The 17,207-nt window shown below is 46.8% G+C and overlaps 1 protein-coding gene across 1 annotated transcript in view; it reads left to right on the forward strand.

The window, feature by feature from the left end:
• The first annotated feature begins 3,579 nt into the window (after window positions 1-3,579).
• The window catches only part of SAMD12 (sterile alpha motif domain containing 12), a 94,254-nt gene continuing 80,626 nt past the window's right edge, over window positions 3,580-17,207 (forward strand). Inside the window, exon 1 of the mRNA XM_066623314.1 lies at window positions 3,580-3,702. Within this exon, the coding sequence (XP_066479411.1) occupies window positions 3,690-3,702 (13 nt within the window). The 5' untranslated portion in view covers window positions 3,580-3,689. The remainder of the gene's footprint in view (window positions 3,703-17,207) is intronic.

Raw genomic sequence — 17,207 nt, forward strand, 5'->3', positions numbered from 1 at the left:
TGGAAAGATGCGTTGCGCTTTTTTCCCTCCAGGACAGACATGTATATAAAAAAAGGCATGAGTTTATCTTTTATTTCTGTAATGGTTTCTCTTGGAATATTCATACCAGACTATTCTCAGTTTCATATCACAGCCCATGTACTGTATGCACTAAGCCAGTTTCCTACAGTCCATCACACTCTAATAATGCACAAGGTCAGATCTCAACACAGGGCGATGTGGACAGGAGCAGATTAGATTATGAATAGATAGTGTGACATGAAACACGGAACCTTTTGCTCAACAACTAGTCTGGGGGGGGGGGAATTATCTGAACCATATTCCATGGCATCTGCTTTCAATTCATTCAGGTCTGCTGTGCTTTGCCATTGCCCCATGTGCAGGAGCAATGCAATTAAGACACACCCCTAACTTCACTGCAGCTGTGCAGGGGACGATCAGTTGTAGTAAGCAAAGCATCTTAAAGGGATGCATGTCCACCAGTGGCATCACTGCAGTTTGTGTCACATGGTGCGGTAGGCCAGTGCGTCACCCCAATGGTGGACCTCCTCCCATGCAGTGAGTGGGGCATCACCAAGGGCGGTGGCCATGGTGATGTACCATTGCCCTGGCTCCACTGGCTTTTTGGCTATAATGTTTGATAGAAAAGAGATATTTCAACGTGGTTTGTTTCATTACATTCTGCATGAAAGCATGCATTGACAGATATATAATATGATGGTATTATTTGAAAATACCAAGATTTAAAAAAAATTTTGGCCAGTAGTGATGTCACGCCCTTGTGCGTGTCATCCAGTGCAGCCTACACTCCCCCCTCCAGCGACACCACTGATGTCTACACAATGATCTTTTCGCTGAGGAACATCTGGTAATAGGGCTGGCCCAAGACCTCCTGGTGCACCATGCCAAATACTGGCCCCTTACCTGATGATGCCTTTGCTCCTCCCACACTTCAATGCTCTAGTTCAGCACTCTCCTCCCCTCTACTCTTCCTCTCTGTGCCTCTCTTCCTTTACCAATCAGTGGAAAGAGGAGAAGCAGCAGTGTGTGTTTTTATGTTATGTGCTATGTGTTTTTATTTCATTATTTTATTTCATTATTATTTTATTTCAGTTATGTGTTTTTATTTCATTATCACCATTTTCACCTACCTGTAACAATCATTCTACTTGCTGCCTCCTACGACCCTCCTACAATGCATGCATGGACACATCCATTGACTCCCTGAGCACTGTTATACATGCCCACAGCTCAGCAATTTTCAATGTTTTTCTTCTAAGAGCATACTGATCTCTGTGGTCTTTGCCTCTTGTGATGTCTGGCTTCCAGGAGAGTCTTCCGGGTTCTGTGGCTCTGTTTTTAGGGCAACTGTCTGTAGAAACGAATTGTCTGTACCTCTGCCGGCTCTAGATTTTCTAGCAATTTTCAAACGCTGTGTTCCAAACTCCCTCGGACCTTTCATTTGGCACACCAGTTGAAAATTGCTGCCAAAGCTGATGGTGTCAAAGGGCTGAACATCCAAGTCAGTTTGAGAACTATAAGCACAGTTTTAAGTGCTGTTTGCAAAGTTAACAGTGGCTATGACGGAGGCCACAATGGTAAATTAGGCTCAGAATGGGCCAAGAGCAAAAAAAAAAGCTAAACAACCCTGCTCTAAAATATTTTGGGCCTTTCTAGTGAAAAACCAGGTATATATTTAAAAACAATTGAAGAGACTAACAGCCCAATCCTGAGCTGCCCATTGTGCTGGGACAGCCACAGCATCCTAGGTACAGCAGGGCAAAGGGAAGCAGTTCGACCTTGGGGCTATTCAATTCTGCGGCAGCTGTTGGGCAGAATTGAACCTGCAGCCAGACATGGAGGCAGAGCAAAGCTCCTCCAGTTCCACCTCCCTCCCCAGCACGCCTCCTTCCTGCCCTCTCCCCACCCCAGAACGCCGCCTACCCCCACTCACCCATCCACTGCCCCACAGTTTGGGCTAATGCTGAGCGGTGAAGCACTGGCAATCCACCAGCGGTAGCCTAGAACCAGCTGGTGCTGATCTTCTTCCAGTGCTGGGCTGGCACTGAGGGCTGTGAACACGTTTTACAGCATGCTTGCGACACTCACTGCTGCTGGAGCACCGGCAGTACGAGCTCAGGATCGGGTTCACAGTCAGATCTACACTCTTGCCTGCTGTGCTCCCTGTCTCAGTAGGCCACTTTCAATTGATGTGGCAAGTTTTCAAGTTAACATTTCTGCCCAGCCCACAGGTCCCTGTTGCATATATGCAACACTGGGCAGAAATGTCTTAAGCCAGTGTTTCTCAAACTGTGGGTCGGGACCCACTAGGTGGGCCACGAACCACAATATTTTATTTTGAATATATTAGATGATGCTCCTATGCTATGTGACTGCATTTGGGAAAATGTGACAGATTGGTACTTTTAACAGACTACTCTGTATACGCTTTTAACAATGATCGTCAATGGGGCTTACTCCTGGGTATGTGTCAGTAGGAAAGCAGCCTAGGATTGTTAAAAATGTTCCTGCCTGATGATGTCACTTCCAGTGGGTCGACAGATTCTCATTCTAAAAAGTGGGTCCTGCTGCTAAAAGTGTGAGAACCACTGCCTTGAGGTAATACCTATGGAAATGTAGTCAGAAATGCAAAACAAATCATATACCGGTCTCATCAGAAGTAAGTCCCATGACTTTAATGGGGCTCAATTTCAAGTAAGCATGTATGGGATTGCAGCCCTCCCCAGTAATTATTACTGAAACGCTAACATCTGCTTACAAGTGGATGAACAGAACACTATTCCAAGATTTTCAAAATGTATGTGACAGTTTTGCAGGGCTACTTTGCAATGCACAAACACACAAAAATAAAATTTCTATTTGCACAGAAGCATTATCATTTATTCTCAGTGCTGGACCCAAAAAAGTGGGATAAATTCTAAATGTCAAATATCCAGCTATGTATATTTGAGATGTCCCAAAGAATAGAGAAAATGCCATCAAGGGCTGCACCAGAACATGTATGGCATTATTTTTTCTCCCCCCCTCCCCCATCTTTGCTAAGTCTTTGCACCCAGATCTGTTCAGTTGCAACCATTTTATTTTGCAAGGATGCAGCTGCAGTGAAACCACCTGGGAAACAGATGCGCTGTAGGCTGCCCAGATTGGCTGTGGTTGCCCATTGCAAGCTCCTCATCACTCCACCCCCTCCCAATGCTCTGCTCTACCTGTATCCTCCTCCAATTTGACAAGGAAGTCCTCAATCAAATAGCCCCACTCCAGGTCCCTGCTCAACCTGCAGGCGTTGCATTTCGGGACTTGTAGTCTCCTTTTCCTAAAGGGCTCCCAGTGGCAGAGCCAAGGAGGAGAGCCAAGGCTTCCTCCTCCCCGGGAAACTCTTGTACATGAAGGGCACTGGGTGTGCGCATAGAGGGTGCAGCCAAGGCGCGCACAGATGGGGCATTGTGGCATCATCTGGCATGAGCAGAGACTACATTTCCCAGGCTGCCTCGGGAACGGGGCTACCCCTTTCTTGCTGCAGGTTGATTCTCTTGCTCGCAGATGAGCGAAAGAGAAAATAGTGGAGGGAGAGAGAAGGAAGGGAGGAAAGCAAGAAGGGGGTGGGGGAGAGGGAGGAGAAGGACCTCTTGGCAGGCGAGCTATGCATGCACTAAGAGAGCTCTGAGAGAATGGCTGTGGAAGGTAAGGGCTGCCTATCTCCTGCCTTCTCCCTGGGCAGAGCCAGGCAATGCACCCTCCTGGCCATGCACCTTCCTCCTGCACCCACCTTTCTCCTTTGCACTCATCTCAGCAGCAGCAGCAGGCTGGCTAGAATGGGGAAAGCATTGATCAGATGGGGGGGAGGAGGGAGGAACAAGGAAACAGCCACCCTCCCTTACCTTCTGCAACATGTAGGGCTCCAGATGGGCTTGGCAGAGGCGTGTGCATGAATGGGCACTAGATGTGCACTTCTTGGGATTGGCCAGGAAGGGGGACACCATTGCATGCATGCAAGAAAGGCTGCCATATCACTTGAAGCTTCCCACCTGAGCCTGGCTGGAGCATCTGTGTGCTGCTGTTTCCCAGCTTCCCTCTGCATCCCCCCCCCCCTTCCACAAAACCCTATCTCCTGTTTAAACTTGGTTTAGCTAGGGTGCATGACTTTTCAGATTTGTCTTAGATGAAGCTCCCCTTCTCTTTGTCACCCCCTCAAGAGTGAGTTTGGTGTGATTTGCTTATAATTTCTGTTGCACTTTTCAGTGTCCATAGTACACTTTTTTTATTTGATGTATCCATATTCATAACCAGGGCTTTGACTGCAGTGATGAACCTTGTTTTCATGCTAAGACATAGTTTTTAGCACTAAAAACACGCACATTAGAGAGAGTACTTCTGAGCATGTGCAGAATGCCCTTTCAGTCTAGGAGGTGTGGCTTCCAGGCAGACCTGTTTTCTGTAATCCAGCAATTTTCAACCTTTTTCTTTTCAGGGCACACTGACAAGGTGCTGAAATGGTCAAGACACACCATCAGCTTTTTGACAATTGACAAGGCACATTATGCTGCTGGTGGGGGCCTCACATCCCCCAATGGCCCTACTAATAAATGAACCTCCCCCAAACTAATGCTGCACACTTGCAGACCATTCGTGGCACACTAGCGTGCCATGGCATACTGGTTGAAAATCGCTGCTATAGTATCTTATAAAAATTAACCATGATTCACACAACCCTATGAGATGGGCTTCTGTTCTCTGCATGTTCTCTGTAATGAGGGTTTTCCTGCACACAACTCTTATGTGTGTAATGTGAAATGTACAGTTTGTTTTCTGGTTTCCAAATTCTTTGTCTTGGGAAGAAGGCCTGAAGTTTGTGATGTGTGTTGGAGCAGTGGCCTTCCAACTGTGTTTTTGGAGAAACCTGAAGTTCTTCATAAGTTGCAGCCTGAGAAGGAGCATGCTTATTCTACTAATACTCTCCAGATATGTGTTGATGTATGAAATGTTGGTCGAAAGCCTTTGTGAGATCTATGAAGGCTATAAAGAGTGGCTGTCGTTGTTCCCTGCATTTCTCCTGCAGTTGTCTAAGGGAGAATACCATATCAGTGGTGGACCTGTTGGCTCGGAATCCACACTGCGATTCTGGATAGACGCTCTCTGCAAGTACCTGGAGCCTCTTAAGTACAACTCGGGCAAACAGCTTTCCTACAACGCTAAGGAGAGAGATGCCGCGGTAGTTGTTGCAGTCACCCCTGTCACCTTTGTTCTTGTACAGCGTGATGATGTTTGCATCCCTCATGTCTTGAGGTACTCCACCTTCTCTCCAGCAGAGACAGAGGATTTCATGCAGCTCAGTGACGATGATCTCTTTGCAGCATTTTAGGACTTCAGCAGGGATGCTGTCTTTTCCAGGTGCCTTGCCAAAGGCAAGGGAGTCCAGGGCCACGTGAAGTTCTTCTAGGGTTGGTTCACTGTCAAGCTCTTCCAGCACAGGCAGGCACTCAATGTTGTTCAGTGCTTCTTCGGTGACTACATTTTCTCTGGAATATAGCTCAGAGTAGTGCTGCACCCAGCGTTCCATCTGCTGCGCCCGATCCTGGATGACCTCGCCTGTGGCAGACTTCAGAGGGGCAATTTTCTTCTGTGTTGGACCTAGGGCCTGCTTGATACCATCATACATCCCCTTGATGTTGCCCGTGTCAGCTGCTATCTGTATCTCGGAACAGAGCTGGAGCCAGTAGTCGTTAGCAGAGACGGCCTCTTCAAGATTCTCCCCAAGATTGGATGTCCACCCAGGCTCCTCAGCATCATCAGATCTTTCCACAAGGACATGAAGGGCACTGTTGTCTTCGATGGCTCCACATCAGACCCTTTTGACATCCGAAGCGGAGTGAAGCAGGGCTGTGTTCTTGCACCAACCTTGTTTGGGATTTTCTTCGCTGTCCTGCTGAAGCAGGCCTTTGGAACTGCAACAGAAGGCATCTATCTCCGGACCAGATCAGACGGAAAGCTCTTCAACCTCTCCAGACTGAGAGCAAAATCCAAAGTCCAGCTGAAATGTCTGCGTGACTTCCTCTTTGCCGACGATGCAGCTGTCACTACCCACTCTGCCAAAGATCTCCAGCAGCTCATGGATCGTTTTAGCAAGGCCTGCCAAGATTTTGGACTGACAATCAGCCTGAAGAAAACACAGGTCATGGTTCAGGATGTGGACTCACCTCCCTGCATTACAATCTCTGAGCATGAACTGGAGGTTGTCCATGACTTTGTGTACCTTGGCTCAACGATCTCCGACACTCATTCTCTCGATACCGAGCTAAACAAGCGCATCAGTAAAGCAGCTACCACGTTTTCCAGACTCACAAAGAGAGTCTGGTCCAACAAGAAGCTGACGGAACATACCAAGATCCAGGTCTACAGAGCTTGCGTCCTGAGTGCACTTCTGTACTGCAGCGAGTCATGGACTCTTCGCTCACAACAGGAGAGGAAACTGAGCGCTTTCCACATGCGCTGCCTCCGACGCATCCTCGGCATCACCTGGCAGGACAAAGTTCCAAACAACACAGTCCTGGAACGTGCTGGAATCCCTAGCATGTATTCACTGCTGAAACAGAGACGCCTGCGTTGGCTTGGTCATGTCGTGAGAATGGATGATGGCCAGATCCCAAAGGATCTCCTCTATGGAGAACTCGTACAAGGAAAGCGCCCTACAGGTAGACCACAGCTGCGATACAAGGACATCTGCAAGAGGGATCTGAAGGCCTTAGGGATGGACCTCAACAAGTGGGAAACCCTGGCCTCTGAGCGGCCCGCTTGGAGGCAGGCTGTGCAGTATGGCCTTTCCCAGTTTGAAGAGACACTTTGCCAACAGACTGAGGCAAAGAGGCAAAGAAGGAAGGCCCATAGCCAGGGAGACAGACCAGGGACAGACTGCACTTGCTCCCGGTGTGGAAGGGATTGTCACTCCCGGATTGGCCTTTTCAGCCACACTAGACGCTGTGCCAGAACCACCTTTCAGAGCGCGATACCATAATCTTTCGAGACTGAAGGTTGCCAATACAATGAAATGTTGGTTACATTCTCAGTTCACATGAGAACACTGTGTGGCCCAACACATCTGGCCATTGAATTCCTGTGTGAATAGAGAGTGTGGGTTAATATATTCCCCAGAACCTTTTGCAGACACTGGGCTTCTTGAGCAGTTGCGCGAGGATTTCTTGGGTCAGGTCAGTGTGGAAACTCTCCCCTCAAGGTAGAACGTTTGAAAACCCCTGGGTTGGAGTGACTTTATTTCCCTTCCTAGTCATGGTCCAGGGAAGGGGGAAAAATATCTGGATATGCTAAACATGCTTTGTCAAGCTTTTTGAAATTGGGGAATGGGTAATTCTAAAATTATTATAGTTTCTGTCTCTTTATTCCTCTCTCTTGCCCAGTAGCAACAAGTTTTTGGGTGGAGGGGAACCCTTGCGTGCAGTTGCCTGTGTTCCTCTGCTGCCCATGATAAATCTATAGCGTGAGCCACAGTTACATGAAAGACTATTTTAGTAGGAGTGGAGTACTTCCTTTTACCCATTTGATTTCATTTGCTTTTGAAATTCTTTTGCTTCTCTTAACAAAAGCTTATTCTGTGTGTTGGATGCCGACTAGAGAGACCTGGATTCAAAAGTGCTTCAGCTGATTTGGTAATGTTGGGCTGTGAACATTCCTCGTAGGTTTGTTGTAAGGATAAAAAGGGGTAAGGAAGAACACTGATGTGTTTCTTGGAGGAGATAAATGAAAAGTATCAGAAACTGCTTTGGAAAGTCTCCTCAGTTTCTAAAGTCACTTGCCATGTGGCCGTTGGGAAAATACAAGCTTCAAGGCCTCTTGAAGGCATGAGGAAGTAGTTGTGTGGTTCTTTGGCTCCCAGCCCATGGAAACAAACAGCAGAGTTGAAATAGCTTCTAGATAAGAAATACAAACAAAACAGCATGATTTTGTTGAAGCCAGTCTCAAAACATCTCCATGTGTAAAATACACCACTTTTTCTTTTTCTGGAATAGATATGTCATTTCTGGCAGATAAAATAGTTTTAACATGTCAGTCTAGTAAGGGGGGCTTTATGTAGCTACCTTTGCAACAACAAAGGTGGTTCTGGTGGCTAGGGTTCAAAGAAGGGACAAAGATATGTGGAAGTCAGCTGCAGGAGCATTTTTTACTGAAGCTGGTTCTGTGACCAAAGAGACCAGCCATTTAACTTCAGAAAGGTGGCTTGTCTCTTCAGCAGTGGGAGTAGCTGTGGTGAAAACAAGAAATCTGTGTGTTTCTTTGGATCCTGACCCTGAAAGGGATGTGTTGTGAACACCTGTTGATTAGGGTAAGACAATAAGCACCCTTAACTTGCTGTGAATTCCTAACTTGTACTTGGAAATACGTTCCACGGAGACTGATGAAACTTGGGGGCCAGACTATTATTTTGTTAAGAAATGTTTAATTTGCACCTTGCAGCTCAGGAGTCCCAGGGCAACATGTATATTAAAATAAATATGTTGAAATGCAGGTAAAAATAGCAGCAGCAGCAGCCACACAGTCAGTAAAATCAAGCAGAACAGTCAAATACAAGAACTAGGTATGCAAGGAGTGCCTGTCAAATTGAAAAGTCTTTAGCTGATGCTGGTGGGGAAAAACAAAGCTGGAGCCAGGCAAGTTTCTTTTAAAGAGGGCATTTTAAATACAGGGTACCATAATTGAGAAGGCGTTTTCACCAGTTACCAACTGAGTCAGATGATGGGTGCACTCAACGGAGGGTCCCTAATGATGACTGCAGGGTTCAGGAAGGTTTATAATTCATATGCATATTCAGAATGTGGTTACTCATCATTTATTTGCTCAAAACTTTTGCCTTGCAGCTGAAGGCTCAAACAAAAACCCTAAAAAGTATAATTGTTTGGGGTGATATGAAAGTTTTGTATTTGATAGCGGATCTGCGACAGTTCATCCAGACATGCAAGTTATCACCTGATCAACTGGATGATAAACATGTATGATCATGCCCTTGCAGCCAAGTTGGTATGTTCAGAGTATTTGGGCTGTAAAGTCACTTGACTCTCCTTCCTTCCTTGGCTAAAAACCTATTTGACCTGGGGAAGGGAAGAGAAGACTTGCCTCTCGTTTTGCATATACTGGTTTGCTTGGATCAATGTGGCAATAACTTTCTGTGCCTAAAAGCAACAGGAAATGTTTCAGACTGAAAAATTCTTTGACATTCAAGTATGGCCATGTGGTTGCAAGGCAGAGTGTTTATGGAGAAACATGAGGGCAGTGGCTCCGAATCACTATGCTGGGAGGGGCTGAAATATATCTTGAAAAATTAAGCTGCTATGTGGGTTGCATCCAGTACTCTTCCAGGCAGAGAGGTCCCATGTTGCATTCATTGGATGACTGCAACACACTGTGGGAGGGGCTGCCTTTCTAGACACTTTTTAAAACTACATGTGGTTCAAACTGGTGTAGCTCATGGCTTTGATTGGAGCTGAGATTTGGAAGCATGTTCTACTTCTTCCAAATTAGCTTTCCTGGTTTCTGATCTTTTTTCCAAGTTTGGTTCAAAGTGTTGGTAATTACCTTTAAAGCTCTAAATAATGGAGGAACTGACAACCTAAAGGACTGTTTCTTTCTTTATGAGCCTGCCCATTTGCTGAGATCAAGTGGGGAAACTATCTTGCATATGCCAGCACCAGTATGGGTAGTGGGAACGCTCAACAAGGTTGTCTTTGTAGCTCAACCAAGTCCTTGGGATCCCACTGTATCATTTAAATTATTTTTGCTCCTGAGTTCAGGTTAAGTGACTTCTTGCTGCATTTATTTGTTCTTTGTTGGTTCATTTCATTTTAGTTATTGGTCTTAAAGGCATTTTGCTTTTTGTAAGCCTTCTCATGATGTGGTTGAATATGGAAAAGTGGGATATAAATTGTGATAATTCTCTTTGCCCATGTATTGGAATTGACAGTGATATGATTCAAGTGAGTGAGAAAGGATGTACAATTATTCCCTTGTATATGTAGAGGATACATCCTCACTGCAGATACCCAAAACTACAGATAGTAGCCAACCTCACTTACTGTGTCGCCACAAGTCATTCTGGGGCATGAATATTAGTAAGAATGCTGGTAGGAAGTGGACCAGAAGCAGGTTCAGAAGCGGTTTGGAGGGCAAACGCTACCAGGCAGAGCTGGAGGGCTGCCAACAAAGATGGACAGGAAGCGAGTTGGAGGGCTGAGAACAAAGCAGATAGCACAGGAGACCATGCAGAAGGGCTGCAAATGGGGACAGGTGAATTATGAGTGCAACGGGGGTGTGTGTGTGGAATTGTGAACCGTGGATACGAGACCTGCAGAAACAGGGATACCGCAGATACTATATTGTAGTTTATGGATGGAGGATGGATTTGATTCTAGAAGCAACAGAATTGCCCAGAAAACACTGGGTAAAGGGAACATGGGATGCTGGAGAGCATATTAACTGGGCTGTCCTGAAGTTGCAAAGTGGGTGCTTGCTTATTAGTCTCTAGGAGCTGATCAAGAAAATATATGCACTTGCATATGAAACTGAATGTTTGGCAAAGTGTGCTTACAATTTTAATTGAGGAAAAAAAACCCAGTGTCCCAAGTATCGACTGTTTGGGAAGCACATGCTGAATAAAATGTACCTGATCAGTGGTATGGGGTTGATCTACTAAATGCGATCAGCATAGTAAGAAACCTGGTTTGTTGTCTCTAAGGATATATAATCAGCATTGTCTAAATTGAGTGAGCAGCTGGGTGTTTGCATTTGCTATTGTACATTTGCAAAACGATGATTTGGGAGGCAGTTCTGCATGCAGTCTCTAAATATAAGTCCATTGAGATAGCAGCGCTGCCAAGGTAGGTCTATTTTTAGTTTTGACAACGTTCCTTTTAACTGCTTGCTTCCTTCTAGTCGGAATGAAAGAAATAGGTCAGACCCCATCGTAGAAAGCTCTTTGATCTTTGTTAGAATGTTTGCTGGTGTGTGTCTCCCTCCCCACACTTCCCTTTTGGTGTATGTGTATCTGGGGAAGAAATTTGGATAAACATTCTTAGTGTAGCTGTACCTAAATGGAAATTTTGTCATTGCCTTTCGCTGCTGAAGGCAGGAGTGTAGGGTGCTGCAAGTGCAATTTCTGTTGGAATGGGACAGGATGTCAAAAGGAATTGCAGCGGCAGATCTTGCAGCAGGCCTGGGTAGGACTTGTGGAATATAGGCCAAAGTCGGAGAGACTGGGGAATAGGCAGGAAAATAATGACTTGAAGATACTGAAAGAAGCAAAGCGAAAATGTGGCTATTGCCAGTAGCATAGCTAATGGGATTCCAGGGGGTTCAGGGCTCCGGGCACCATGCCTTGAGGGGTATCAAGGTATCTTCTCCTGGACCCCCCCTTATGGGCCCTCAGAGCTGTTGCACGTTGCTCTGAGTGGCCAGCCACTTTTTCATTTTTTTCCCCATGAAAAAAGTCTGCTTCTCAGAGCAGCATGCAATTGCTCCAAGTGCCTGTGACCCAAAAGTAATTAGCAGTGATGTCATGTCGCTGAAATTACTTCCAAGTTAGGTACTTATTTACAAAAGTTTTACCCTGTCTTTTCTCCTGGCTGGGCACTCCCGGGGTGGGGAGGAGGGTGAATGATGTCAAGCATCATGGACAAAAGTGCCAGAGAGGCCAGCTATACCAGTGGCTATTGATAAGGTCTTATTTCACTCATGTCCTATTTTTCAGTTAAGATTGCCTCTCAGAATGACTTTCAGTTACAATCCACACAAAGGTACAGTATTGTTAGATATGCATGGTTGTGTGTGGGGGGGGGGGGAGGGCAGTCCCGCTCTGGCATTTGGAGATATAGTCTAGGTTCCAGGCTCTTCTCTCTTCCTGAAGGCTGCAGGTGGACTTAGGGACGGGTTGATGGTTAGGATGCCAGCAGACAGGAGCATCACTTCATTGATCTCATGAGTCAAGACCCGGAAGCAATTCTAGCCAGGCTGGGAATAACCAGTGGGCTGCCAGGATGGGTGGAAATGTGTTGAAACCTGGAGGGATAATGCAGAATACAACTGCTTCAGCCTTCTCTCTGCAGCCCCAAGTGGTTCTCTACAAGATCAGGAGGCTACCCCTTTAGTCCTGGCTGCTCCCAACTTTGCCCTTCTTCAAAATCCCCTACTGATTATATTGTTGTTTCTGAACTGGCAATTAGGTGTGCATGTTGTTAGCAACTGCTCTTAGGACAATTGATTAAGATTAGGAGTATAACTTTTATTTGCCATGGTTTCAGCAATAGAAAAGGGATTCCGAAGCAGGGCAGATGTGTACCCCACAGAGAAGAAGTATATTATGGAAAGCTTCCCAACTGGTCCATGTAAACCAGCCGTGGTCCCAGGCGCCTTGGGTGCCCTTCAGGGAGAAAGGCGGAATATAAATCAAATAAATAAATAAATAAAATAAGGGGTGTCAAGCTTGTTTCATACAGTAGGCTTAATAGCCAGAAGTGACATCATTAAACAGGAAGTGATGTCATAAGCAGATGATGGCCAGAAATGACCACTTTGTTTTCACATAGAAGCACATTAGCTGCAAAAATGATAAAAGAGAAAATGTGCAAACCTTGACCAGATTTTCAAGATAAGGGTTATAGAGATAAGGGAGCCCTTATAGAGATAAGGGTTATAAGAGAGCCCTTATCCCTTATAGAGATAGGGAGCCCTGGGCTGCCCTTTCAGCAGTGCTGCTTCTGCTGAGCAACAGTTCACAGTCTGCGAAGTGACAACTTGGCAGAAGTGGTGCTGCTGAAAGGGCAACCTGCATGACAATTGGGCCATTCCAGAAGCATCTCTCTATCTCACCCCTGGTGTCAGCTCACTTGTGTGCTTGCCTGGCTAGCCAATTTGCCCACAGTGGCAACCACCTGGGACAGTGAGGAACCTGGGTCAGTGAGGGACACCTGGGACAGTGAGGAACACCCCCCCAAAAGCAGTTAAACTATTGGAATGCCAGTTGGTCTGCATTCTCCTATATCTTTTGAATAGGAAAGATACAAATGAATGGGCAAATTTCATTGGGGAGAGAGGGGGTACTTGGATTCTGTTTTTAAAGGTGTTGTTATACCTGCATCTATGCTGGTGTACTGTGGTGGTTAGGAGACTGACCTGTGAATGGGGTAGCTCCTAGTTTGAATCTTGCCTCTGGTATAAATTTGCTAAATGGTTTTAGGGAAGCTGTACTTCTGAACAGCACAAAATTAATACATGGAATTCGTTTCCACAAGATGTGGTGATGATGGCTTTAAACTATTTTTGCCCAACGTTGCATATACGCAACAGGAATCAAATGTGTACACCTGTGGGGCAGGCAAAAATGAGTTAATGAGAGAGAGAGAGAGAGAGAGAGAGAAATTGCCTTCAAGCCTTTCTTGTGAACTTCACCACTATTGGAGAGGGGATGCTAGACTTAATGTGCTTTTGGTGGGATTCTATAGGGCTTATGTTCTTGCTTTTGGTTTCAGTTTGCTAATCTGCAGTATGGTGATACTGACCAACCTTCTAGGGTTGTTGTACCTGCAGCACTCTGAACTCTCTAAAGCACTTTGTCTACTACAGTGTCATTATTAAAGTCATTTTTCACCATTCTCTCCTGTTCCTCCATCATTCTGTAACTCTATAACTAGATTGGAATTGGCTTAGTTCTCAGTGTTTGAGATAACAGTTGAGTCCACAGTGTCAGGGGGCAGGTTTGACCTTTCTCCACTGTGTCCTTAAGTTTATTCCTTTAGTGATTCCTTTGTCAGCAAGAGTTTGCTGTTTTCCTCTGTGGGAGTAAAGTGTTTATTTGGAGATACTGTTGTAGTTTGGATAAAAATCACTTCTGATACCATTTGACTTGACCTTTTGTGTAGGAGATCTCCCAGGTGAAATGCAACAGTTCCAACCCTCCTGTCCTTCCGCATATGTATTGGCAACCTTCAGTCTCGAAAGACTATGGTATCGCGCTCTGAATGGTGGTTCTGGCACAGCGTCTAGTGTGGCTGAAAAGGCCAATCCGGGAGTGACAATCCCTTCCACACCGGGAGCAAGTGCAGTCTGTCCCTGGTCTGTCTCCCTGGCTATGGGCCTTCCTTCTTTGCCTCTTAGCCTCAGACTGTTGGCAAAGTGTCTCTTCAAACTGGGAAAGGCCATGCTGCACAGCCTGCCTCCAAGCGGGCCGCTCAGAGGCCAGAGTTTCCCACTTGTTGAGGTCCATCCCTAAGGCCTTCAGATCCCTCTTGCAGATGTCCTTGTATCGCAGCTGTGGTCTGCCTGTAGGGCGCTTTCCTTGCACGAGTTCTCCATAGAGGAGATCCTTTGGGATCCGGCCATCATCCATTCTCACGACATGACCAAGCCAACGCAGGCGTCTCTGTTTCAGCAGTGAATACATGCTAGGGATTCCAGCACGTTCCAGGACTGTGTTGTTTGGAACTTTGTCCTGCCAGGTGATGCCGAGGATGCGTCGGAGGCAGCGCATGTGGAAAGCGCTCAGTTTCCTCTCCTGTTGTGAGTGAAGAGTCCATGATTCGCTGCAGTACAGAAGTGTACTCAGGACGCAAGCTCTGTAGACCTGGATCTTGGTATGTTCCGTCAGCTTCTTGTTGGACCAGACTCTCTTTGTGAGTCTGGAAAACGTGGTAGCTGCTTTACCGATGCGCTTGTTTAGCTCGGTATCGAGAGAATGAGTGTCGGAGATCGTTGAGCCAAGGTACACAAAGTCATGGACAACCTCCAGTTCATGCTCAGAGATTGTAATGCAGGGAGGTGAGTCCACATCCTGAACCATGACCTGTGTTTTCTTCAGGCTGATTGTCAGTCCAAAATCTTGGCAGGCCTTGCTAAAACGATCCATGAGCTGCTGGAGATCTTTGGCAGAGTGGGTAGTGACAGCTGCATCGTCGGCAAAGAGGAAGTCACGCAGACATTTCAGCTGGACTTTGGATTTTGCTCTCAGTCTGGAGAGGTTGAAGAGCTTTCCGTCTGATCTGGTCCGGAGATAGATGCCTTCTGTTGCAGTTCCAAAGGCCTGCTTCAGCAGGACAGCGAAGAAAATCCCAAACAAGGTTGGTGCAAGAACACAGCCCTGCTTCACTCCGCTTCGGATGTCAAAAGGGTCTGATGTGGAGCCATCGAAGACAACAGTGCCCTTCATGTCCTTGTGGAAAGATCTGATGATGCTGAGGAGCCTGGGTGGACATCCAATCTTGGGGAGAATCTTGAAGAGGCCGTCTCTGCTGACCAGGTCGAAAGCCTTTGTGAGATCTATGAAGGCTATAAAGAGTGGCTGTCGTTGTTCCCTGCATTTCTCCTGCAGTTGTCTAAGGGAGAATACCATATCAGTGGTGGACCTGTTGGCTCGGAATCCACACTGCGATTCTGGATAGACGCTCTCTGCAAGTACCTGGAGCCTCTTTAGTACAACTCGGGCAAACAGCTTTCCTACAACGCTAAGGAGAGAGATGCCGCGGTAGTTGTTGCAGTCACCCCTGTCACCTTTGTTCTTGTACAGCGTGATGATGTTTGCATCCCTCATGTCTTGAGGTACTCCACCTTCTCTCCAGCAGAGACAGAGGATTTCATGCAGCTCAGTGACGATGATCTCTTTGCAGCATTTTAGGACTTCAGCAGGGATGCTGTCTTTTCCAGGTGCCTTGCCAAAGGCAAGGGAGTCCAGGGCCACGTGAAGTTCTTCTAGGGTTGGTTCACTGTCAAGCTCTTCCAGCACAGGCAGGCACTCAATGTTGTTCAGTGCTTCTTCGGTGACTACATTTTCTCTGGAATATAGCTCAGAGTAGTGCTGCACCCAGCGTTCCATCTGCTGCGCCCGATCCTGGATGACCTCGCCTGTGGCAGACTTCAGAGGGGCAATTTTCTTCTGTGTTGGACCTAGGGCCTGCTTGATACCATCATACATCCCCTTGATGTTGCCCGTGTCAGCTGCTATCTGTATCTCGGAACAGAGCTGGAGCCAGTAGTCGTTAGCACATCTCCTGGCAGTCTGTTGGACTTTGCTGCGAGCAGTTCGGAGGACCTGCAGGTTGCGCTCACTGGGACAGGCCTTGTATGCTGCTTGAGCTCTCCTCTTTTCCTCAATGACTGGTGTCAACTCCTCAGAGTGGGCTTCAAACCAGTCTGCCGCCTTGTTGGTCTTCTTGCCGAATATGGACAAGGCGGTGTTGTAAACGGTATTCTTGAAATGTTCCCATCTGTTGGATGCGTTTGCGTCGGCCGGGCCTGGAAGAGATTCCTCAAGCGCTTGTGCAAATTCCTCCACTTTTCTCTGATCCCGGGTCTTGCTGGTATCAATGCGAGGTCTTCCTTCCTTTTTCGTGTGATACAGTCGCTTTGTTTGCAGTTTCACTCTGCTGCACACCAGGGAGTGGTCAGTGTCGCAGGCAGCACCATGATAACTGCGTGTGATCTTGATGCTGGGAAGGCTGGAGCGTCTGGTGAGGATCAGGTCGAGCTGGTGCCAGTGCTTTGATCTTGGATGTCTCCAAGAGACTCTATGTTGGGGCTTTGTGTTGAAGAACGTGTTGCTGACACAGAGACCGTGATGACAGCAAAACTCTAGCAGGCGTTGGCCATTTTCGTTCATCCTCCCAGTGCCAAACTGACCTAAGCAAGTGGGCCATGAACTGTTATCAGCACCAACTCTAGCATTGAAATCGCCGAGGATGAACAATGGCTCTTTTACAGGGATTTTCTTGACAGTGGTGGCCAGGTCATCATAGAATTTGTCTTTGGCTTCTGCTGGAGACGACAGAGTCGGTGCATAAGCACTGATGAGAGTGATAGGTCCTGCAGATGACTGGAGCTGCAGGGACAAAATTCTTTCACTTCCCACAGTAGGTGGGATGATGGATTTCAGCAGGGTATTTCTGACCGCAAAGCCAACGCCATGTTCCCTGGTTTCGTTTGGTGGTTTTCCCTGCCAGAAAAATGAGAAATTTCTCTCCTTGACAGATCCGGAATCTGGCAGCCTAGTCTCTTGAAGGGCGACGATGTCCATCTGCAGTCTGCTCAGCTCCATGTCGATGACAGCTGTTTTGCGTGCGTCGTCTATTTCTTGCAGGTCATCAGAGAAGCCAGGTGTCATTGTCCTAACGTTCCAGGTGCCCAGCTTTAGGGCAGTAGTTTTC

The sequence above is a fragment of the Tiliqua scincoides genome, chromosome 4 (genome assembly GCF_035046505.1).
Source record: "Tiliqua scincoides isolate rTilSci1 chromosome 4, rTilSci1.hap2, whole genome shotgun sequence".
NCBI classification, from domain to species: domain Eukaryota; kingdom Metazoa; phylum Chordata; class Lepidosauria; order Squamata; family Scincidae; genus Tiliqua; species Tiliqua scincoides.